At 39.9% G+C, this 25272-nt stretch overlaps 1 protein-coding gene across 1 annotated transcript in view; it reads right to left on the reverse strand.

Moving 5' to 3' along the window:
• Positions 1-418: 418 nt before the first annotated feature.
• LOC126165422 (uncharacterized) overlaps positions 419-25272 on the reverse strand; it is a 34909-nt gene continuing 10055 nt past the window's right edge. Inside the window, exons 3-4 of the mRNA XM_049920317.1 lie at positions 16794-17013; positions 419-1812 (exon numbers count right to left, since the gene is read on the reverse strand). Coding sequence (XP_049776274.1) covers positions 1402-1812; positions 16794-17013 — 631 coding nt within the window. The 3' untranslated portion in view covers positions 419-1401. The remainder of the gene's footprint in view (positions 1813-16793; positions 17014-25272) is intronic.

The following is a 25272-nucleotide window of genomic DNA, read 5'->3' on the forward strand; positions in this document are numbered from 1 at the left end:
GGTGGCTAGCTGTCACAATTTCCCACTCATAATTTCTCTTTCCTTCCTCTTCCTATATTTCATGTTTACAGTTAAATATTAGCTCCTCAAACAGAAGTGAAGCCTTTCTACACACTCATATTCTTTATAGGTTTGTCTTGCTTCTAGCACTTTATTAATAGCAGTTATCTCATACAGAACTGAAATTTCATTTTAAAGCAAGATAAGAATACAGTGTAAGTACTATTACCATGTAATTGTACAAAATTGTGCGTAGTTTTTGTGATTGTTTGAGTATCTTAGCCAATTTTTAAAAATCAACATATATATTCATTGTGTGTATGTACAACAAGGCCTAAAACATTTGTGTGTTCATCAAGGGCAAATATAATACACAAGTGACATATACTGCACATCTTAATACTATTAAATGAAAAAAAGATAATATTAACTATTTCTGTTCTTGCCAAAAAAATAAATTGCACTTAACCACAAAAAATCTCTCTTCTTTCATTTCAGGTAAATAATTCCATTTCACAAATTTTCCCACAACAGCTATACACAAATTTAGAGTATTTTAATTTGCATATTCAAACATTCTTGCATGCTATCAACAATCAAAATGAAATAGCCTTAAGTTTTTCACAAATTACTTGGTGCTAATTATAAAATAGAGGAAATGCGCCCATTTCTTTGGCATTACAACTCATTTTCTTTTGTTTTATTTTTATGTTTTGCCACTTAACTGTAAATAATAATATATATGTAACTGTTCACAGAACAGAATCAAGCTTAATATTTGTAATACACATGATGTTTTTAAATGCATAAGAATAGTCAAGTCATGCACAAGAATGTATACACTGACAAGTGAAAATTTGAAAGAAAGGCTAGTGTCTGAACACAGGAAACTTCTGTCATGGACATGAGAGACTGGAATAAGTAAATAATACTTGTGCAATAACAATCATTTAAATGAAAAGCATGAGGGAACTCGTCAGAGTGATAGTTCCCATCTTTCCATTATAGTCATTCTGTATACTGGTACTCTCAAATATGCAAATCTACACTGAGAATGAGGTACAAAATGAGTCAACAGACAGTTAGCTTATCAAATACAATCTTAGCTATCAGTTTTACTGCACAAGACACAAACAATTCGCAAAACTTCTTCCTGTGTTGATGCAAATTATTTCTCTTGACGATGCATAAAAATATTTGTCAAACAGGTAGAAAATTCAGAATATTTCCAGCCACATTATTTTAGCCAACAAGAGATTCTCTCATTTCATGGAAGTCTATAGATGAGAAAATCAAAGCATTCTCTCAAAGTAAACTATATCACGATATCAGTACTATGATGACTCATTGCACGAAGAGGAATGACTCAAGCTTCTGATTTAGAAGTTCACAGGTTCATTTTTAGCTTACAGCCTTCTCATATGAGGGTGGAGGCGACTCATCACCAGGTGGATGTGGTCTCTGCTGAACCGGTAGCAGAACTGCGACATGGTAGGGTGGAGGAGGTGGTTCGGGAACTTGAGCTGTATTTGACGAAGGTAAGGCAACCACTTGCCTTTCAGCCACTTCTTGCTGAACTGTCACACTCGTTGTTTCAACAGGACGTTCACGAGTCTGGTGGACAGGTGTTGCTGATGAAGAAGTTGCTACAGCTTGGGCAGATTGGACATGAACAGCACTTGATGCTACTGCAGCTGAAAGTAATTCCCGGGTCACTCTTGATCGACACAATGACACAGTACAACCTGCGAGCAGGAACACAACCAACAACGAACAGAACACCAACACCTCCAGCCCAGTACCATGTACTCCCTGCAATAAACAAGGGAAAAAATGATTTCACATACACAACGGAGATGAGGATGTGGCAAAATTTACTCTGCAGGCTTTGTGGGTCTTAATTTAGACAAAACTGTTTCTTAAATTTTAAAACTACACAAAATTCTTGGTTTTTATTAAATAAATGATGCAGTGCAGCTCCACTTTGTTGAGGAATCTGTAAAAGGATCCTGTGAATGCAGAGTCTGAATCAGAATCAGAATCTTCTGATTTTGATTCACCTTCTGTTATGGAATCAGACCCTTCCAGAGATTCTGTAACAAACTGAAATTTCACTGCATCTGAATTATGGAATTTTAGGTGGGAGTTAATGATCTTAATACTTTTTTTCTACAGCATAAAAAGAATGCAAAATATCACTTTAAAGTATCACACACACACACACACACACACACACACACACACACACACACACATTGCAAGAAAAGTTTTTCAGAACTCAGCCATTTAGAGGTTTTTCCTTTTCTGTCTCTCTGAAGCCCTCCTTCAAGAGAAAAATGAAACTGGAAAAAAGGAAGGATAAAACACAAGTTGCTGAAAAGCAATTTGAAAGTGGGTATCTACTGCTGCTTCCAATTCATTGCCAGAGGAAGAAAGTTCAGTTTTGAGAATTTCCTTTACTTAGCTTTTAGTCATGGTTATATCTTATGAATATAAATCGTATTCCTTCTTCATTTGATTAAATTATTAAGGATACATAAAACAATTGTGAGACACATAATCAACTGATTGCAATTTTCTTCACAAGTAAAGGCCCGTCCACATGCAACGATCTGTCTGCGCACATCACGTCTGCGCAGACAGATCACTGCGTGTGGACAGAAGATTTGCACCAACCTGAGGTGTGTGCAAACCTGGAAGTTGGAGTTGGAGGTTTGAGCGAAACCTCTCAAATCTGTGAGTTCAAACCACATCTGCGCAGACAAGTTGGAGCGTGTGGACAGGAGATCGCCGCAAATCTGGCGTGAAACAGCTTTTTGATCAGTCTAGTGTTTGTATTTGTGCACACAGGGCATTAAAATGGTTGATACTCGTCCGTGTTCTCAAGAGTTTGTAAGTGAATTCATTGAAATGTATAGAAACCACCCGTGTTTGTGGAAGATTAAAAGTAAAGAATATAGTGACCGAGACAAAAAGACAGCAGCATACAATGCTCTAATTGAAAAATTGCGTGCAGTTGACGCCTCGGCAAACAGAGAAACGGTAATAAAAAATAAAAAATTCGTTGCGAACTGGCAAAATTATTTGCGGATGGATGTCAAAACTTATAATTATCTCTTAAAGCTTGTAACCCCTCATATTATGAGAAAATACTTGTATGACAATGGCAATTTCTCCTCATGAACGGCTGGCGGTAACATTAAGATTCCTAGCAACAGGAAGGAGCTACAAGGATTTGGAATTTTCAACTGCAATATTGAAACAAGCGTTGACTAAAATAATACCCAACACATGTGAAACTATTTACGCTGTCCTGAAGGATGAGTTCATGAAGGCAAGTCAAGTAAATTAAGTCTGTCAGCGAACTATTTACCGAAAAGAGTTATCCAAAGTTCAGAAATCTAGAAGATCTGGTGTAAGAGTAGATCAAGTATACCAGCCAACGTTATGGTATTTTGATCTGCTTGGCTTTCTTAGTGATCAAGAAATGCCAAGACCAAGCAGGAGTACAATTGAAGATGAAATTGGAGTGTCAATGTGCCAGGAAATGGAACACGAGGTAATGTAAAACAAAACAGGTTCACCCTGCAACTCTCACAGGAAATGTTCGTGAGAAAACTGCTTTCGCTTTAGCAGCCACTGTCTACACCATTCTGACCGCTATCTCTGTTTCCTGCAGTTGGTCTGAATGTTTTTTGCAACACAAGTTGCGAACACAGACCACAACAGAACTTCCTCCATTTCTGTATTTCAAAATAACTAAATTAAATTTTTGATGTTTACGGGGAGCGTAGTCGCTTGCCACTGATATTTCTTTTCTACACCGACAGATGGCGGGCGAGTAGTAGAGTGGGGTTTGTGTCGTGTGAACACCCCACATTTGCAGCGATCTTTTGCATGTACAGACATCTGCGCCGATGTCTGCGCAGACAGATCGTTGCATGTGGACCGGGCTTAAGAGTTTCTCTTGACTTGATGAAGCTGATTTGTAATACCATCAAGTAAAATTTCTTGTAATGCTTAGAGCAGCATATGTTAACTGAAATAATACTCACACACACATAAATAACTTGTCTAGAAAGCTCTCAACCATATGCTATGGTTTAAGAATATTGAAGTCAACAACAAACAAAACAACAGTACTGCAGGCATATTCTGTGTAATTCCACTCTCACTGCTTCTATATGGGATCATTTTCCGAGGGCACTTAACTTATAGCATAAAGGTTTTTAGAAATCAAAAAAAAGAGCTCTACAAATAACTTATGGGCTTAAAACGATAGCACCCTGTAGTCTTATTTTACTGAGCTTGATGTTCTGAATGTTCCAAGTTTATTCATTTACCTTATTCGCTACAGACTACCTCTTGAAAACAAGCAAACTACTACAGAACAAAAATGAACACAACTACTGAACCAGAGGGGAATCAAATATATATCAAAAACATCACAGAACAACAGACTATCAGAGGAGCATAATTAACATCAGTGTAATATTACATAATAAGATACCTGATAGAATAAAAATTGCTGTGTATCAAATATTTAAAATTAAACTAAAGGCATTTCCAATAAAGCACTGTTTATATTCTGCAAAATAATTTCTGAATATATAACAAAAAAAACTTAATTAAATTATAATAACACGTAGCAAATTTTAATTTGCCTACTAATTGCAAATACTATGTATTATTGCAACTTTTCTTTGACCTGACCAATACCAATTGTACAGTTCATGTTGTATGATAAAACTGGATGAATAAACAAAAAATCAATAAATCATAGAAGCAATATAGGGAGAAAAGAGTGATCTGGGCTAGGCTAGATGTATCATTACGTAAAAACTGAAATGAAAACTTAAGATCATCATGTTGTTGTTGTTGTTGTTGTTGTGGTCTTCAGTCCTGAGACTGGTTTGATGCAGCTCTCCATGTTACTCTATCCTGTGCAAGCTTCTTCATCTCGCAGTAACTACTGCAACCTACGGTACATCCGTCTGAATCTGTTTAGTGTATTCATCTCTTGATCTCCCTCTACAATTTTTACCCTCCACGCTGCCCTCCAATACTAAATTGGTGATCCCTTGATGCCTCAGAATATGCCCCACCTTCCTTCTCCTAGTCAAGTTGTGCCACAAATTTCTCTTCTCTCCAATTCTATTCAATACCTCCTCATTAGTTATGTGATCTACCCATCTAATCTTCTGCATTCTTCTGTAGCACCACATTTTGAAAGCTTCTATTCTCTTCTTGTCTAAACTATTTATCGTCCACGTTTCACTTCCATACATGGCTACACTCCATAGAAATACTTTCAGAAACAACTTCCTGATACTTCAGTCTATACTCGATGTTAACAAATTTCTCTTCTTCAGAAACGCTTTCCTTGCCATTGCCAGTCCACATTTTATATCCTCCCTACTTCGACCATCATCAGTTATTTTGCTCCCCAAATAGCAAAACTCCTTTACTACTTTCAGTGTCTCATTTCCTAATCTAATTCCCTCAGCATCACCCGACTTAATTCGACTACATTCCTTTATCCTCGTTTTGCTTTTGTTGATGTTCATCTTATATCCTCCTTTCAAGACACTATCCATTCCATTCAACTGCTCTTCCAAGTCCTTTGCTGTCTCTGACAGAACTACACCACAAAGTTTTTATTTCTTCTCCATGGATTTTAATACCTACTCCGAATTTTTCTTTTGTTTCCTTCACTGTTTGCTCAGTATACAGATTGAATAACATTGGGGAGAGGCTACAACCCGGTCTCTCACCCTTCCCAACCACTGCTTCCCTTTCGTGTCCCTCGACTGTTATAACTGCCATCTGGTTTCTCTACAAATTGTAAATAGCCTTTCACTCCCTGTATTTTACACCTGCCACCTTCAGAATTTGAAACAGAATATTCCAGTCAACATTGTCAAAAGCTTTCCCTAAGTCTACAAATGCTAGAAACGTAGGTTTGCCTTTCCTTAATCTCTCTTCCAAGATAAGTCGTAGGGTCAGTATTGCCTCACGTGTTCCAAAATTTCTACGGAATCCAAACTGATCTTCCCCGAGTTCGGCTTCTACTAGTTTTTCCATTTGTCTGTAAAGAATTCGCGTTAGTATTTTGCAGCTGTGACTTATTAAACTGATTGTTCAGTAATTTCCACATCTGCCAAATCCTGTTTCTTTGGGATTGGAATTATTATAGTCTGAGGGAATTTCGCATGTCTCATATATCTTGCTCACCAGATGGTAGAGTTTTGTCAGGACTGGCTCTCCCAAGGCTGTCAGTAGTTCTAATGGAATGTTGTCTACTCCCGGGGTCTTGTTTCGATTCAGGTCTCTCAGTGCTCTGCCAAACTCTTCACGCAGTATCATATCTCCCATTTCATCTTCATCTACATCCTCTTCCATTTCCATAATATTGTCCTCAAGTATATCGCCCTTGTATAGACCCTCTATATACTCCTTCCACCTTTCTGCTTTCCCTTCTTTGCTTAGAACTGGGTTTCCATCTGAGCTCTTGATATTCATACAAGTGGTTCTCTTTTCTCCAAAGGTCTCTTTAATTTTCCTGTAGGCAGTATCTATCTTACGCCTGGTGAGATAAGCCTCTACATCCTTACATTTGTCCTCTACCAGCCCTGCTTGGCCATTTTGCACTTCCTGTCGATCTCATGTTTGAGACGTTTGTATTCCTTTTTGGCTGCTTCATTTACTGCATTTTTATATTTTCTCCTTTCATAAAGTTTGAAAATTCCTCTGTTTTTCCACATAACTGTCATTTTGGTCAATGCAGTTTTGTAAATGCTAGTGCAGTTTTCATATGTTCATGTTTTACCAGCTCATAACAATGTCAACAGTTGGACCTCAGCTCTCACTCTGTCACTGCTCCTCAAGCATCTTTTCACTAAATGTTCTTCCAATTTATTAAACAAATGGTAGTCATTAGTTTCTATGTCTGGAATATACTACTGCAGGTAGTTGATGACCTAACCAAACTCTTCCAGGTGAGTGACAATTTGACAGGTGATATGGAGCAAGCTTTGTCATGGAGAAGACATACACTCTTGCTTCATATCCTTCTTCTCCATTTCTATATAAACTGTCTGAATTGCCTAAGTGTCTTACAATATCCAATGTCAACTATTGCAGTCTTTTACTCCGAAATACAGTTTTCACAACTTTCGCTGCAGACAGTGTTTGTCTGAATTTTTGAGGCCTGGGGGCAGGGGAATACCAACACAATACCAACGACACTGCAATACAGTCAGTGGTATGAACTAAAATACCAAAGTTTTGTGACCTAAAACAACTGAATTCCTATATATGTTGTTTTCACCTGCAAAACCCTAAATAAATTCATCAGAAGAGCCAATGCACAGTCCTTTGTGGCATCATCTGCACACTCCTTCTCATGTTCCACCTTTCCAGTCAAAGTCAGAAACCAAAATGCAAGAGATCATCAAATGAAATCCCAAAATTTTGACTCATGATTAGTTCAACCTTCAAAATTTTCTCAGAATATGATGGTCTCCTTACTTCTTTCATTGTCATGAATTTCAGTGCAACCAGACATGAACTTCCTACATCACTTATGGACATTTACTCATCCAGGTGTTTTCATTAGCTGGTGATGAATTTTGATGGGATTAATACCTTTTTCCATTCAGAACCTTAAGTTCAGCATACACTTCAAATGTGGTGGAGTGGCAAGAAAGAGATTAATTACAGACAGTTGTAGAGCCAAGAATGAGCATCCCACGCTGAGTGATGGCTTGTCTGGGATTGGAGAAAGCGACAAACATAACTGTGTGACCAGCAGCCGTGAAAACAATTCTTTTGCAAATCAAACACTTTGCAGACCTTACTTGAACCATTTTCAAAGAGTTGCCTGTCTACAAATGTTCAGTTTCTACTATAAACTTCACATCTGGTACAGTTCTCTTCTTTTGGCACACACAATCCTTTGTCAGTCTTGCATATTTCAGTTTCTTAATACAGGATGCTCCACAATTCATGTTACACACTTCTAGAGGTTGCAGAGGGGCTTCGTAGATCAAGTTTAACATGGGAACCGATGTCCGGAAACGTTATCCAACGACAGTACAGAGCATCAAAGTTACTGATGTCAGTGGCTGTAAGTGTATGTACACACGGGGTGATTCTGTGATGATGTTACAAGCTTTCTAGGACGATGGAGAAGGATAAATGTATCAATATGAGTTAAGGGTCCCTGTACCAGAAACGAATAGAAAATTAGAAGTGAAAACTGTTCTGATACCTTTGACAGTGGAATACATGTACTGGTACTGTTAGTGCTAAGATTGCAGGGCAGGCAACTTTCAGAAGTGGTAGCATGGATATAAACAAGAAAAAATGTCTAGAAACCATGGGCTCCAGACTGCATACCTTAGAGCTATAAACACTTCTTCAATAGAGGAGACATATTTCACACTAGGGATGAACAAGTGCTCATAGCTCCTCAGGTATGCATTTTAGGGCCCATGTTTATTGGCCATTTCTCCCTCTGAAAAGTTGCCTGTGCTACAAGCTTAGCAACAATAGTACCACTACACGTATTTCACTATCAGAAGTATTAACACAGTTTTTGCTTCTAACTTTTGGTTCATTCTCTTTCAGTACAGGAACCCTTACCTCCTTCTCCATCATCCTAGAAAGTTTGTAATATTGTCATGAAATTACTCCATATACACATACATTTACAGGTGCTGGCACCTACAACTCTGATGCTTTGTAGCATCACTGGATGATGTTTCTGAGCATGGGTTCCTATGTAAACCTTGATCTACTAAGACCCCTCTACAACCTCTACAAGTGCGTAACATGAATCGTGAAACACACTGTATGTTAAATCCAGTAATGTATGCACAGCCATAATCTCTGAGTCATGGACTGCTGTGGTGTCCTTCTATAAAACAAGTTTCTTCATTTTAACATCGTTATTCTTGCAAATTATATGCAACCCTGCAGTTTACTGAGGAGTGGTAGAGTAAATACCACTATACAGAACACAATAATGGAAATCATGTACGGATATTTTAAAAAAGAAAACTTCTCAGTTTACTCAGTCATCCTCTTAAATCAGGCTTTCATCAATGATCTTTTCAAGCACATCTAGCTTCCTTAAGACTACCTGGATGACTGCCAGAAGAATTCTCTCATGTGACGTCTTCAGAACAAAAGTATTATGGCTGAGTGTTTCTTTTTCCAGTTCTGATCTCTACTGCACTGAACTGCAAACCTAATCTGTCACTGCATTGTAGATCTCTTATAACTTGGTTCCATTTTAGTTATCAGTAGGTTTCAGAGATTTTTTTCTGTGATCCTGGGATAGAAACGCTGAGGAAAACTTCATATGGTATTAAAGTCATGAAACATGGAACATTACTTCACTTGGACAAAAGTGGGATGGAAACTGAGTACAGTCTTTCTTAAGGACCCATTCCAGCATTTGTGCAATATATTTAGAGAAACTGCAAAAAGCTGCAGCAGGATGACTGTATAGGAATTTAAACATCACTCTTCCTGTATACAATACCAGTGTGATATTCAAGCCATTTCAATTGTTGATCTTCTGGACAAAATATTATTGATTAGCAAGAGGGAAATACGGCTGGGTTCTTAATAGTGAATCTTGTCACTCATAAACTGGAACTGTAATGTAATAGACTTAGCTTCTCTACATATTGTGTTAAAAAATGCTAGCAAAAAGAAATATTAAAAAAAGATAAAACAAGTTTCTTTCATTTGGAAAGTAGTAAAAAAGGAGAAGACCAAGGAAGAGAAACAAAAGGACAGAAAGGGAACAGGAAAAAGAAACAAGAGGATCTCTGCTAGTCTACATTCAACAAATGTTCAGTAGCTATGAAACATCTGACAATTCATTTGTATAATGAGGATCAGCAACTATTCAGCTTTAGGTGGAATGCAGATTGTGGACAAGCACACACTAAGATCAGATACTGACAAGCTATGTTTTAATCTTTCATTATCCTGCCTTGACATGCCAACATTTGAATGCCCCCCCCCCCCTCCCCACACACACACACACACACACACACACACACACAGGCAGTCACAAAATGTACCAACTGCTAAGTGGTTGTCAGGACAGAAGACTAAGAGAGTGGATGGATAGAGGAGGGTAAGAGTGGAGCGGTGGGAAGGGGAGGGAGTGATGAGTAGGGACAAGGAAGAGTTAAATAAATATTTTGGAGTGGGAGGGTGGGACCAGAAAAGGCCCTCAGCAGCAATGGTGAAACTATGGATTATTAGTATTAATATCCGGTGGCTGTAATTAACTGACAGTTCTCCGAAGGTTGCAGTGCAGGCTATATATATCATAGGATACTGAAACATCGTAAGTAGAGACCAGATTTACGAGGTGTTATCCAAAATTTTCGAGACTGGTGCTGCCATCTGTTGAAAACCTTACCTTTGCACTAACTGTCACCATCACCCTCGAAGTACTTCCCAACCACACATACACACTGGTCCCAGTGCTTCTGCCATTGGTCAAACATTTTCTGGATGTCCTGTTCTTTGAGGGTGTTTATCACCACCAGCGATGCTTCTTGAATCCTCTCTAGAGTGTCAAACTGACGGCCTTTCAACTTGAGTTTCAGTTTTGGCAACAGTACGAAGTCGCAAGGTGCCAAATCTAGTGAGTACGGTGGGTGGGGTACAACCACCATTTTGTTTTTTGCCAAAAAGGTCCTGGTGAGCAAGGACGTGTGACAGGGCGCATTGTCGTGATGCAGCAGCCAGTTTCCTCGATGCCAAAGTTCGGGCCGTCGTTGCCACACATTTTCATGGAGCCATCGCAAAATGTCACAGTAGTATGCGGAATTCACTGTTTGGTTGGGTGGGGCAAATTCTTTGTGCACAATTCCCTTGGTATCAAAGAAAACAATGATCATGCTCTTCATTTTGCTCTTCACCTGTCTCGCTTTTTGGTCTTGGAGAGCCCGGGTTTCTTCCACTGGGACGATTGTTGCTTTGTCTCTGGGTCATAACTGTAAATCAAGCTCTAGTCGCCATTGATAACCCGTGACAAGAACGTTGGATCATCAGATGCAGTCTGACGAAGGTCCGTGCACACTTCAACACACTGTGCCTTCTGATCGGCAGTCAAGATCCTTGGCACAAATTCTGTGGCGACACAATGCATGCCCAATTCATAAGTCAACATTTGTTGACATGTCCCATAACCAATACCCAGTTAATCCACAAGATCTTGAATGGTTCGACATTGATCCGCACGAACCAACTTTTGAATTTTGGTGACAATGTCTGGTGTTGTGCGCCTAATGGGCCTTCCAGAGTGAGCCTCATCTTCGACATCTGTATGGCCGGCCCTGAACCAAGCATGCCACTCAAACACATGCGTACGGCTCATGCTCTGTCCCTCAAACACTTGCTGAATCATTGCAAGGGTCTCCGTAGCACTTTTCCCGAGATTCACACAGAATTTGATACACACACACTATTTTGTTCGCAGATCCATCATAAAATCGCCACACACCAAACACAGAGTATTACGGAAACCACTGCGGATACACAACCTGTCCTCCCAGCTGAGTGCCAGTCTGAACACTAACTCATCAGATATGCAGCTCTCGCCACCTGGCGATGCAAAGATCTACTACTCCTACTTTCCAGATGGCAGCAACAATCCCAAAAATTTTGGGTTCCACCTCGTGTGCATTTGCATGTTGCACATGCATTTGCATATTTGGCTCCTTTTCACAGGTTTTGCAAATTTTAACTAAAAACTAGTGATGGTGCATTTTTTCACTCTATGTTTACAATATTTTAAAAATTTAGACATGCAGTCTCTAGCTCCATCTAGTTTTGACGTCACACAGATCGACCATGACCCAGAACTGCATGCAATCACTAATCAAGAAGCCACTACCTAGCGAAATCATTACAGAAGAGGAACAGGAACAGGAAAACATAGTCAATGCTCCTGCAATCACATTGCTGGTTAATCCTCCCTGTTGACATGCTGTATGTGTCGACAACAATGAAATTAAACTATGCAAGCATTTAGTCACACATGCATTGTTTCAGTTTAGCTTTCTATTTACTTGTACACAGTTGAACGTGTTTACGATGTGTAATGTGTAACGTATTGTGTACCATGCTGCCTGAAAAAAATAAATGTCGTTTCATGGATAGCTGACCATCATGGAACATTTACATATGACGGAATTGTTTTATACTGTCGAGTTTGTGAGAAAAATGTTTCATGCAAAAAAAAATTTAAACAAATCAGTATGTCAAGACAAGTCTTCACATCACAGTGGTGCTTTACATTATGTGCATATATATACACAAAAAAATTCTTTACACAGTTTCTGCTCCTGCAAGCTTATAAGCAACCTGCACTGGAACATTATGGCACGGATTCTTCATCAGCATCACCACCCCAAGGAAATTTCGTCAGGTGGGGAACCAAAAGGCAAAATCTAATGTAAAACATGAACTAGCCATCTGAAGATGAACCTGTCAGTTCGAAACCGGTAACATTGCTGTTTAAGTGAATAATTAGCACTGTAAAAAGTGGCTGGTTGCTGTAATCTTCTGTGTACGAGTCAAACTATAAATATGAAAAATTAACCTTGAAGCTTGGTCTTTTATAGCAAGTCTTACCTTTTAAGACATGTCAAATACAAATGTGAAAGGTAAAATTTAAGTAAATGCATAAATGGCTGGTCTTCCTGCCCATAATTTTTCTTTGTGGCTGGTCCTCAAAGTGTTCATGTTTTGAATTATATTATGAAAAAAACAGTTGCTAATCACCATATTAGCCTTTAACACTGTGTAAGATGATTAAACTCCTTGAGTCATGACATTCTTTTGGAGTTAGTAGCAAGACTGTTGATGAATTTTGTCACCTGATGTTGTTCTCTGAATGAAACTAGTTAAAAAATAAGAAAAGTATCTAAATATCATTTCCTGGCGAAGGAAGTGGTTGGATTTTTCTAGGCATGTGTGGTATTGGGTAATAAGAGGAATTTTGGTCAGTGGCTCATTAGCAGCAGCTTTCGGTTTGTCGAGGGTCATGGAAAGAAATGGTGTGGGAAAGCCATTTATGAAATATTTAGGGAGGGTACTGGCTGTCTTTGCCTGTCGTCAGCATATATAGATAACTCTCATTTTTTAATGTCAGCAATATACAGAGTGCATCATAATTAATGGTGTAAACACATACAGTTGAAAATACATGATAGTAGAAGCAAAAAGGTCACAGTAAACACAGGTCTGTAAATGAACCACCTGCGAGACAATCACGAATTTGTGGTTACCAGCCACTACTGATGTGATTCTGTGTAAAAGTGATTCTGTGTAAAAAAAAAAAAAAAAAGCATGCCAGTCCATAGTGTAGTCCTTGATTACATTTTCGAAACCTGGAGTTGTAAACAGAATGGATATGACACTGAAGCACACATGCAGAGTGCCATTCATGTCAGTTGTTTGTGGAGCGTAAGTTGAGTTGTATAAGTATTTGGGGTGACATGGAATATTACAGTAATGAGGAGTATGCAGATATGCATTTCACGTATAGTAGTGCTAACGGCAATGCACAGGAGGCTGCATGCTTGTTCCAAGAACCATACCCTACCCGAAGACACCCAGAGAGTAGCACTTTTACACGGGTGCATCAATACTTCCAAGAAAGTGGGAGATAGGCACATGCTGTGGGAGTGGGTATGCCTGCACGAATTATACCTGTGCTTGAAAATATAGTGCTGGAAACAGTCGAACACTCTCCAGAAATCTTGACAAAAATGTTCCGCCAGTGGATGCAACAACAAGCTGTAGGCAACCCTATGCTTGACAGTTACATTTTATTTACAGACAAAGTAGGGTTCACTTGAGATGTATGTGTTTAATTATCACAATTCTCATGTTTGGGGTCATATAGTCTTCAACCCACATGCTGTGTATGTCCCCATATCAGTAACATTTCCCACTGAATGTGTGGTTAGGGGTGCCAGGTGATCATTTTATTGGGCTATACATGTTACCAAACAAACTCTAATCCTTGGTTTGTGCATCATCATCTTGCAGGACTGCTTGAGGATGTTGCCTTCTACAGCATCTCCAGAGGATGTGGTATACGCATGATGGAGCACTGGCACATTTTGCTGCTATGATGAGACAATATTGACGAAGACTGATTGGGCAAAGAGGATATGTACCATGGTCTCCAAGATCAGCTTATCTGAACCCCATCGATTTTTGTGTTTGGAGCCACCTTAAAGGTTAATACTATTGAAGAATTGGAGCAGAAACTTGTCAATGCTTGTAAAGAATTTTGATATGATCCAGGTATGTTTGAAAGGATTCGAAACTCATTGCATGGACTGGTGCAGGCCTGCATCTGGGTACAGGGACGACACTTTGAACACTTCCTTTAACTATGATGTAACTATTGTGTTTATTCAAAACACCAGCACATTTTTCTTAATGTTGTACAGTATTGTTACCTTTCCTCAACTCAGGTGACTTCTAAACAGAATAAAGTCAGTAGTGGCTGGTAACAATGACGTCACAATTATCTCAAAAGGGTTTCACTTGTGACCTGTGTTTACTGAGACTTTTTTGCTTCAAATATCATATATATTCAACTGTATGCGCTCACACTATTAATTATGATACACTCTATACAGGTGTTAAGTACAACTGTGGATGATAACTGGTAGATGGATTAAGTACATAGGTTTTGGGATAGGTTTAATGTTTTGAGGAGTCTTCATGATCCTGGGAAGTGAACTTAATGGCAAAGTTCGTAAGTGGTGTTGTCAAATACCTCGTTTGGGGCAAGAAGGTGAAGACAACTTGGAAATTTGGAATTTCTGGTGGGGAGGCCTCACAACTTGAGAGAGGACGGAACAAGACAAAATTCAATAAGTTCTTTGGGTGGGCTTGGTTAGTAAGGCAGGTGACAAAAGAATGCTACTTCTTAAGAAAACATTAAAGAATAGGAGCCCTTGTCAAGTCTAGTATGGTCAAGCCTGGGTCTTGGGCTCAAGGCAAGGCCTTATGAAGGGACTTAGATTTCTGTTGGCACATGGTTTATAGAAAACATTGTTGACAGTGTTGAGTGTCGAGGGAGTGGTTTGAAAGAAGGTTCTATGGATGCAGGAATGGATTAGATGAAGAAGGCAGAGTCTGACAATTACAAGAAGTTGATAACGGAAGGTTTGTGGTGTATAGTCAAATAAAGGAGAAGTGATGTTACATGGGAATGATAAATGATCTGGCGGGTAGTCGTTCTCATAGGAAGGAGTAAAATATAAGTAGTTTTGATAGGTTTTCCAGATGGTGCTGAGAAAATTGTTTGGATCTTGAAGCAGCAGAAGCTCAATCTAAAGACAGGGTCCAGGTAACTTCTGTTGCAGAATAAACAGTCTTTGTAGTAGGGACGGATATGATTTAGAAAGGCCTGTGCTTGGAAAGTGTTGTTATTTATGGCTACATTGTTGAGGGGAAGGGAGTTATGGAATCTGAAAAGTTGAACTTTTATAAGATCAGTAATATTTATTTCTTCACTTGCATATGCTCTGTCTTCTGCCCATCCAGTTTTGTTACCACTAATAATAATCCACAGTTATGCCATTGCCCCTGAGAATCATACAAATACAATTTCTTGACTCCCAGTACTTCCCTACTGACTACTTGTTCCACACATCCTAAGCCTCCCCAATCCTCTCCCAAATATGCAACTACCCTCCATCTTTCCTTCAAAATATTCCTCGTTTTGCCTGACAGACACTCTTAGATACTAATGCTGAAAAGAAAAACAAAGATTACAAAGCTAGAGACTATCTGATTCACCCATACACATCTAGATAAGAATGATTTACCTATCCTCATTTTTTGTCTGTTGCTTCCATTTTTTGCAATAAGCCCATTTATAATCCTAAAACAAGATTTTCGCAACACACAGCTTTTCATTTATCTTCTGAATTATTATTTATCATCTGGCACAGATCATTAAGCCTGTCTTAACACTAATGTAGAAAAATAGAATAATATGTACATAATATGACTTAGTATATAATTCATCTAAAAACAAAGATGATGTAACTTACCAAACGAAAGCGTTGGCATGTTGACAGACACACGAACAAACACAAACACACACACAAAATTCAAGCTTTCGCAATCTACGGTTGCTTCGTCATGAAAGAGGGTAGGAGAGGGAAAGACGAAAGGATGTGGGTTTTAAGGGAGAGGATAAGGAGTCATTCCAATCCCGGGAGCAGAAAGACTTACCTTAGGGGGAAAAAGGACAGGTATACACTCGCGCGCACACACACACATATCCATCCGCACATATACAGACACAAGCAGACATTTGTAAAGGCAAAGAGTTTGGGCCACTTTGCCTTTACAAATGTCTGCTTGTGTCTGTATATGTGCGGATGGATATGTGTGTGTGTGCGAGTGTATACCTGTCCTTTTTCCCCCCTAAGATAAGTCTTTCCGCTCCCAGGATTGGAATGACTCCTTACCCTCTCCCTTAAAACCCACATCCTTTCGTCTTTCCCTCTCCTACCCTCTTTCCTGACGAAGCAACCGTAGGTTGCGAAAGCTTGAATTTTGTGTGTGTGTTTGTGTTTGTTTGTGTGTCTATCAACATGCCAACGCTTTCGTTTGGTAAGTTACATCATCTTTGTTTTTAGATATATTTTTCCCACATGGAATGTTTCCCTCTATTATAATAGTATATAATTCAGCACAGATTATGTTGCAAAATACTGTACCTCATGATCAAAATAGAATTTTGCTCCTGCCACAAAAACTGTGGCAAGTGCAAATGATGCCCACATGCCACACCTAACACGACCTACAGGCAGCAGCTGTTGTTGAGCTATACTGTGGACAGTGGCTTCAGTTGCTGGTTCCAGTGGTAAGTCTAGGAAGACACTACTGTCCACCTCAACTGCATGAGGCCCAGGCTGTCGGTGGGAGCCAGAGGATGAACTAGAAGCACATATAAACATTATATTGAAAACTGTAAAATTTACAGTTTTCAAAAGCACCTGCAGAAAAACTTTCTCTTTCAACTTCACAATAAAAAGATTTCAACACTCCATGGACAAAAATAAAATAATTAAGTGAATGATAATACAACATTATAGCTGAAAACACTCTTACAGCAAATTTTTTTTTAAATACATGGAACATTAATATCTTCATCACAGAAATGCTTCACCAGCTGTAACAAAGTAGACACTGATCATATAACTAACCATCTAGAAACTTATGAATCTCAGCAATGATTTGGTGTACATGCCATTCTAAACAAACAGGTCTTTGTTTAAGCTAAGAATAAACACCATCTTGATGGACCTGAGCTATGTTTCTAGAGGTAGAGGCAAATAACCACATACTCCCAGATATGGGATATTATAAGCTTTTCTGAATGTATGGAATGTGGTCACATCAAGCACTTATGATCAAGTCTGCGATTTACAGGAAAAAGGTTGCCATGTTTGAGCATTTAACCCACCACAATAATAGTGTAGCACCACAGGTTGTCTACACACAAAAGAGCACAGGGGTCATGGTAACAAGAGCCCAAATAATGTGTATCCATACGACAACACCACCACCACCACCAGGCATGTTACCGACAATAATTCACTGCTACTCAGGGTGGTCACCTCACCGACAGGCAGCAGTGGCATTGCTCCCAGGAGGCACAGATACCACTGACCTATTTGTTTCCACCACAAGGGGGGAGCGGGGGCACAAACATTCCGTGGCCAAGCCATCGGCCAACCAGTACTTAAGCAATCACATGGTCAGTATCCAGCAGTTGAAGCCAGCCTGCAAACCGGGGAGTGGTACTGGAGCTACTTGGAGCTGCCAGCAGTCTTCGTCCCTGCTTCACTGAGACATGGCCTCTTGAGGCTTGGCCTCCCAGACTTTGGTGTCTTGGCTTGCTACTGTCGTTGTGCTCAGAGACTACTGTCTCACCTTGCAGTCCTTAAGACATAGACTTCATCAGCTCTAGGCAAACTGTTTAGTCTTCAGTTATGTTACTAGAAGTGTTAAACTGAGACAGTTACATTGACTACTAAACTGTTTTGTGTTCTTGTTCATTAATGCTCCACGATGGAGAAGAGAGAATTAATGTTGTTATTAATAAATCTATTGTTTGTTGTCTATCTGGTTGTAAACTCCTTCCACAACTAATCCAGTACAGGCCGCTTCAATTGGCGATAAGGTTTTTGCGTGAATTTAGGCTGAACTTTTGTACTCCACCCCACGCAGACCGTGCTTTTATTTGTTTTCCCCACATACGTGGTACATTCAATTCAAATTTCCATTTCATTATGTCCACAGCCAACACAGATGTCACTACATAAGTACTATTGCTTTTGCAAAATATGCAACGGGCACAGGAACTGATGTTGGAGAAAATTGCACCCACTACCACATCACTGGAGGTTTCTATTTTACCATCTTACATTGACACCATGGTGTAGGGCTTCACGATGTCACCACTAGTGTTCCCGGCATTCAACAAGAAGGCAGAACCATGGCTGATTACGTCACTGACCTACAACAGCATTTCACTGCTCACAGAATCTCAAGTGATACCCAGCAACACCATTTTCTGTTGGCTTAAGCTTGTTATTCCTTTCAGGACAATATATGGACAATGGCATTCTCTAGAGTGCCCACTCTCATCATCTGCCTCCTCAACAGGGCTATGGTCAAAGTCCAACTGACAGATCAAACAAGTTGCCTCAAGCACCTCAATAAGTGCATTCTCATGTTCCAGATACTGTATGCCCAGCATCTGGGATTGACAACCACTGACACTGGCTGTAATACCCTCAGGAAACAGCAGCCTTGGGACTCACAGACATCAGTCTCCCAGCTAAAGTGTCTGCAGCAGCTGATCTCCCCTTTCCCATGGATGTTGATAACAGTCCAACTGGGTTTGTCACTTCCTCCCAACATTGGCATAAGTTATGGTGACATCTGAGACACTGAAATAGATCACCATGTCTCATCTACAGAAGGGAGGGGAAAAGGGGATGCTATGCTTGGGTGTATAGCCCATCAATATGACTGTACAGCACCACTGGTTACCTATACACGAGAGTGTACAGGTGATGACTACAAGATTCTAAACAATAAGTGTCCATACAACAACAACAGCACCAGGCATGTTACTGAAGACAATTCAGGATGCCACCACTGTGACTCAGGGTACTCATCTTGTAGGCAGGCAGTAGCGGCATCACTGCTAGAAGGCTACTACAGATCTATTTGCTTCCACCACAACACATGACCACAAATAGTCCATAAGCAATTCATCTGCCAGCCAGTACTTATGCAATTGAGTGGTCTGAATTCAGAAGTTGAAGCCAGCCTGCAAACTGAAGAGTGCTACTGTAGCTGCCAGCAGTCTTCATCCTTTCTAAGCTCATAGTTGGCCTCTTGACACTCAGCCTCCTGGACTTTGGTATCTCAGCTAGTTACTGTGATTGTGCTCAGAGACTGTTGCCTCATCTTGTTGCCCTTAACCAAAGGCTTCATGAGGTAGTCACTGAACTAGACATACTATGTGAACTGAGTAGCCTTCACTTAATCTACTGGAAGTTTTAAACTGACACAGTTACATTGACTGCTCACCTATTTTGTGTTCTGGTTCATTAATGTTCCAGGACAGAGAAGAGTGAATAATGTTGTTATTAATAAACCAATTGTTTGGTATTTACCTGGGTGTAAGTTCTGCACCATGCCCAGCACGAGTCACTTCAAAGGTAATCATTATTTTGTACTCAGAAATGCCACAACAAACATCATGCAGAATTACAAAAAATTTTAATAAAAATCAAACATAATTGCATAGGTGAGTGTTACCCACAGTAAGCCTATCAGCATTCCTTCAAAAATGCAAGAACAAAGCATGCGAAAGCACTCTCGCTGAAAATGGAGCAGATATTACAATCAATACATGTAGTAGATTTAATTTTTTTAGGGTGAATGTCAGTTACTTTTTGGACAAATAAAGTGCATCGGAAGGTTTAAAAATATTTGGAATTTAGTTATTTAAAACTGGTTATTTTTTTCCAGCTACTGGTTTTCTAGAAACTTTATTTCAGCTTCTACTTCAATATCACTTAGTTTTTCATTTCTGCGTTTCACTAGAGAACATTTTACATAATAACAGTTATCTCTCATTAACAGTATATTTAATCTTTATGCCTCACTTGCTTCTTTCTTCATTTCTTTATGTTCCATTACAGATTATCATCATGGATACATCAGTTGGAGGTATTTATTGATCTCGTCTCTTTCATGAACATTATAAGCCTACACTTCAATGTTTCTGTCAAAAGTATTCTTTCTTCTTACAAATCACCTATTAACAATTTCTGTTACCCGCATATCTGCTGTGCAGATAAATTATTTTCTTGCTAGATTCAATGATTACTTAGCAGTGAGGTGATTGGAAACTGAGCACTTGTTCACTTATTGAAATGACTGGGAAATAAGAAATAATTCAGGATGGCTACTAAAAACCCGAATTTGTATAGTTAGAGGGTAAATTTAATCTAGCTCATCAAAAAACTATCCCAGTGTTTCTCACTTGGTTGTCACATAGTTAACCATTGATACTGCTTACAGTATTGTTATTTCTCAAACCTGTTATTTAGCTTTTAACAGAAATTCGTAATGTACACACATCAAAAAAGCTTTGCATCACCCCGGTTCCCAGAAATCCTGCAAGTAGACGTTGACTGTGGATGTTGTATCACAGACACAGTCCCTTTGACTGTTCAGAGGTGTCACTAAACCCGCCCAAAGATGTAAACAACCATGCATGAGCAACGCCTACAGGACGGAGGAGGTCTGACAGCCGATCAGTTCCAGTCATTCCACCAGGAAAGAGGTACACGGCTCATGTTGTCTGTAGTTCAACCATGCCTAGATGGTCAATACTGTGGTTCGATTACATCCGCATTGTTACTTTGTGCCAGGAAGGGCTCTCAACAAGGGATGTGTCCAGGCATCTCAGAGTGAACCAAAGCTATGTTGTTCGGACATGGAGGAGATACAGAGAGACAGGAACTATCGATGACATGCCTCGCTCAGGCCGCCCAAGGGCTACTACTGCAGTGGATGACCGCTACCCATGGATTATGGGCCGGAGGAACCCTGACAGCAATGCAACCATATTGAATAATGCTTTTCGTGCAGACACAGGATCTCATGTTACAATTCAAACTGTGTGCAATAGACTGCATGATGTGAAACTTCACTCCCAATGTCCATAGCGAGGTCCATCTTTGCAACCACAACACCATGCAGTGTGGTACAGATGGGCCCAACAACATGTTGAAAGGACCGCTCAGGATTGGCATCACATTCTCTTCATTGATGAGTGTTGCATATGCCTTCAACCAGGCAATCATCAGAGATGTGTTTGGAGGCAACCCAGTCAGACTGAATGCCATAGACACACTGTCCAGTGAGTGCTGCAAGGTGGAGGTTCCCTGCTGTTTTGGGATGGCATTATGTGGGGCCGACATATGCTGCTAGTGGTCATGGAAGGAGCCGTAACGACTGTACAATATGTGAATGCCATCCTTCAACTGATAGTGCAACCATAACGGCAGCATACTGGCGAGGCATTCATCTTCATAGATGACAATTCACGCCCCCATCGTGCACATCTTGTGAATGACTTCCTTCAGGATAACAACGTCGCTCAACTAGAGTGGCCAGCATGTTCTCCAGACATGAACCCTATTGAACATGCCTGGGATAGACTGAAAACGGCTGTTTATGGATGATGTGACCCAGCAACCACTCTGAGGGATCTACGCCGAATCGCCATTGAGGAGTGAGACAATCTGGACCACACTGACTTGATGAACTAGTGGATAGTATTCCACAACGAATACAGGCATGCATCAATGCAAGAGGACATGCTACTAGGTATTAGAGGTACCAGTGTGTACAACAATCTGAACCACCGCCTCTGAAGGTCCCGCTGTATGGTGGTACAACATGCAATGTGTGGTTTTCATGAGCAATAAAAAGGGCGGAACTGATGTTTATGTTGATCCCTATTCAAATTTTCTGTACAGGTTCCGGAACTCTTGGAATCAAGATGACGCAAAACATTTTTTGATGTGTGTGTAAACATGAAGAAGATAATGCTGTATATTCCCTCATATTTTTGACAAGAGAATTTTAATTTTATTTTAATTTTTAATGGCCTCCAGTTGTATCTAACAATAAGTGCAAAACCAATAAATCTGAGGAGAGCTATTGAGAATCTTCATTCCGACTTGTCTTCACTATCAAAATGGGTGAGGGATATAGGGTTAAAGCTCAACCCATGCAAAACTCAAGCAGTACTGGTTGGACATTCTAGGTATATTAGTCCGAAATATCAGGAATCTCTACTACCTTATTACCTTTAACCTTAAATGGGATAAATATCAACTTATCTCCTTCAGCAAAGAGTCTAGGACTTGTAATAGATGAAAATCTAAAATGGATTAAGCATGTAACTACAGTGTACAAGAAGGCGTCAGCAGCTCTCCATCCCCTACAAAAATACGAGGTGTGATTGGGAAGTTTTAAGAATGGGCTTGTAATTGTACAATAGTGGTACTTACGTGCTACTGTGATGCATCTCCTTCAAAATAGCCCTTTCTGACTGAACACACTGACTCCAACAGCACTTTTGGAAACATCGTTGGAAATTTTTTTCCTGAAGTGTGTTAACGACGCTCTCCGTATTTGCCTGCATGTCTTCAATTGAGTCAAATCGCCCCACAGGGGCTAAATCAGGGGAATATGGCGGTTATGGAAACACAGGAAGTTTGAATTTGGTCAAAAATTTAACGATGGAGAAGGCACGATGAGCCGGAGTATTGTCATGGTGTAGTACCCAACTCCTGTCTTTCCACAATGTGGGCCTTTTCTTCTGCACCTTTTGACACAAACGCTCAAGGACACATATGTAGTATTCCCGGTTAATTGTCTGTCCTCCAGGGGTAAGTTCATGATGCACAATACTGGTAGAATCGAAAAAAATCACCAACATTGTCTTCACCTTTGACCGACTTTGCCATGCTTTTTTCAGTCGTGGTGAACCTGGAGTCTTCCATTGTGAAGACTGCACTTTGGTTTCAGGATCATATCCATATACCCATGATTCGTCACCTATAATTACACTGTTTAACAAACCTGGGTAATATTTAGTCCAGTTAACCAGTTCTTGGCACAATTTAAGTTGGTACTGACTCTGGCCACTTGACAACACTTTTGGAATGAATTTTGCGGACACTTGACGCATGTTCAGATCTTCAGTTAAAATTGACTGAACTGGATAGGAACTTAAATTAAGTTCATCAGCCATTCCCCTGATTGTAAGTCTACAATCAGAGTGCACTAAGTCACGAACTTTCACAATATTTTCATTCGTTTTTGAGGTGGAAGGACGGCCGGGCCATGGTTCATCCTCAAATGATTCGCGGCTATTTTTAAATCTGTTGAACCAGACAAAAACATTTGACTGGCTCATACAATTATCTCCAAAAGCTGTTTTTAATTGTTTATAAGTCTCAGAAGGTGATTTCCCAGTTTTAAAACAAAATTTCACACAAACTCGTTGCTCTATTTTATGTCCATTTTCACGCAGACAGAATCCAGCAACAAGCCCTTATAGATCCGCACTCAACCAGCTGCCACAACGAACTGAATGAAGGAAACGCAGTTTCCTATCAGAGGGCATTCAAGGACAAGGCAATGACTCACTCCCCACCCTCCATATACCTGCCCGCCAAACCAGTATGCAGTAGCGGATCCATTCTTAAAACTTTCAAATCATACCTCATACACACAGCTCTTCCCTCTTGCCCTGAAAAAGAAACTTGTACAAACACCTACACTTCCAATGACTGATAACAGCAATGTTATCCTGCAACACCTTTCTCTGGAAAGCTCACGGCACCTGGAACTGGTTATGAATGCCTGTGTTCATTATATTTGTGATGTTTGACTCTTTGATCATATTTCACCATCACATGCACAGCTATCTTGGCTGTGTCTTGCCTGTTCAGAGAAAAGTGCAGAGATTTTCATATCCTTTGTGTTCTCTACTGCCTTATCAACATACACTGTCCCCATATCTCTCTTTGACCTTAATGCTAATGTCTGAACAACACAGCAGAAACACCTGTTCCCATCGGAGCAAAATCCTTTCTGTTCCACTCCATCATTTCAGCCACTTTCTCGACATTCTTGGCAGTAGTAGGAACCCGACTCTGGAATAACCTCCATTCTTTTTATGTCTGCCACTAATATTATTGTTATTACCATTACCACTATTACTGGCAGCAGCTGAAGTAGTACAAGTACAGCCAGTATTTATTATTTTAATATTATTTACTCACATTGCCACTTCAGACACTCAAATCATTTTAATACTATTTGTCGTATTAAAACTGTTACTTCTCAGGTGACTGAAGTAGAAGAGGTGCAGTATGTGTGAATCCCTCGACTGATGTAAGAGGGGCCCAAATGGCCCTAATCAGATCTGGTTAAATAAATAAATGCCTCATTCTGCCATTGGTAAACTCAACATGTTGCATTATTTGGGGGGGGGGGGGGGGGGAAGCAAAATCCTGACATGAGCACTGAACTGCACACACTTCCAGTCAACTACTGTCCATTTTCTGTCATTTGGCCCATTGAAGATGCAATAGCCTTCTGCGAGGCATCAGACTCCAAATGTCCTTTGCAATGTTCACTTGAAAACTAGTTGAGGTTGATCTGCATTCACTGATAGGAGCTGTTCCTTTTTGGTTTGAAACCATCTTTCACTGACAAGGCATGACAATCTTCCCTCATCCCTGTCAGTTGGGATCTTTTTGCAAACCAGTGTTCTCACACTCAGTTACATGGCTTGTACACATAGTCGACAGTCAGTATTGATACATCAACAAATTATGCAACTTCATTCATGGTGTGGTCACTGGCATGGCCAGATATCGTTGCTCCTTTCTACCATTGTGTCACATCTTCATGTCAACCCACCAATGTACAGCAATTCTGCACAACCAACTGGCATATGCATATAACTTCACTGCCACAAGTTACATTCATTATGGAGTGTCAGATGACCACAAAGTACCAGTCTGCTTTTTTAAGGAGGGAGGGGGGGGGGGGGGGACTTATGTATTTTGTTCAGTGATCTTA

The sequence above is a fragment of the Schistocerca cancellata genome, chromosome 1 (genome assembly GCF_023864275.1).
Source record: "Schistocerca cancellata isolate TAMUIC-IGC-003103 chromosome 1, iqSchCanc2.1, whole genome shotgun sequence".
Lineage (NCBI taxonomy): Eukaryota > Metazoa > Arthropoda > Insecta > Orthoptera > Acrididae > Schistocerca > Schistocerca cancellata.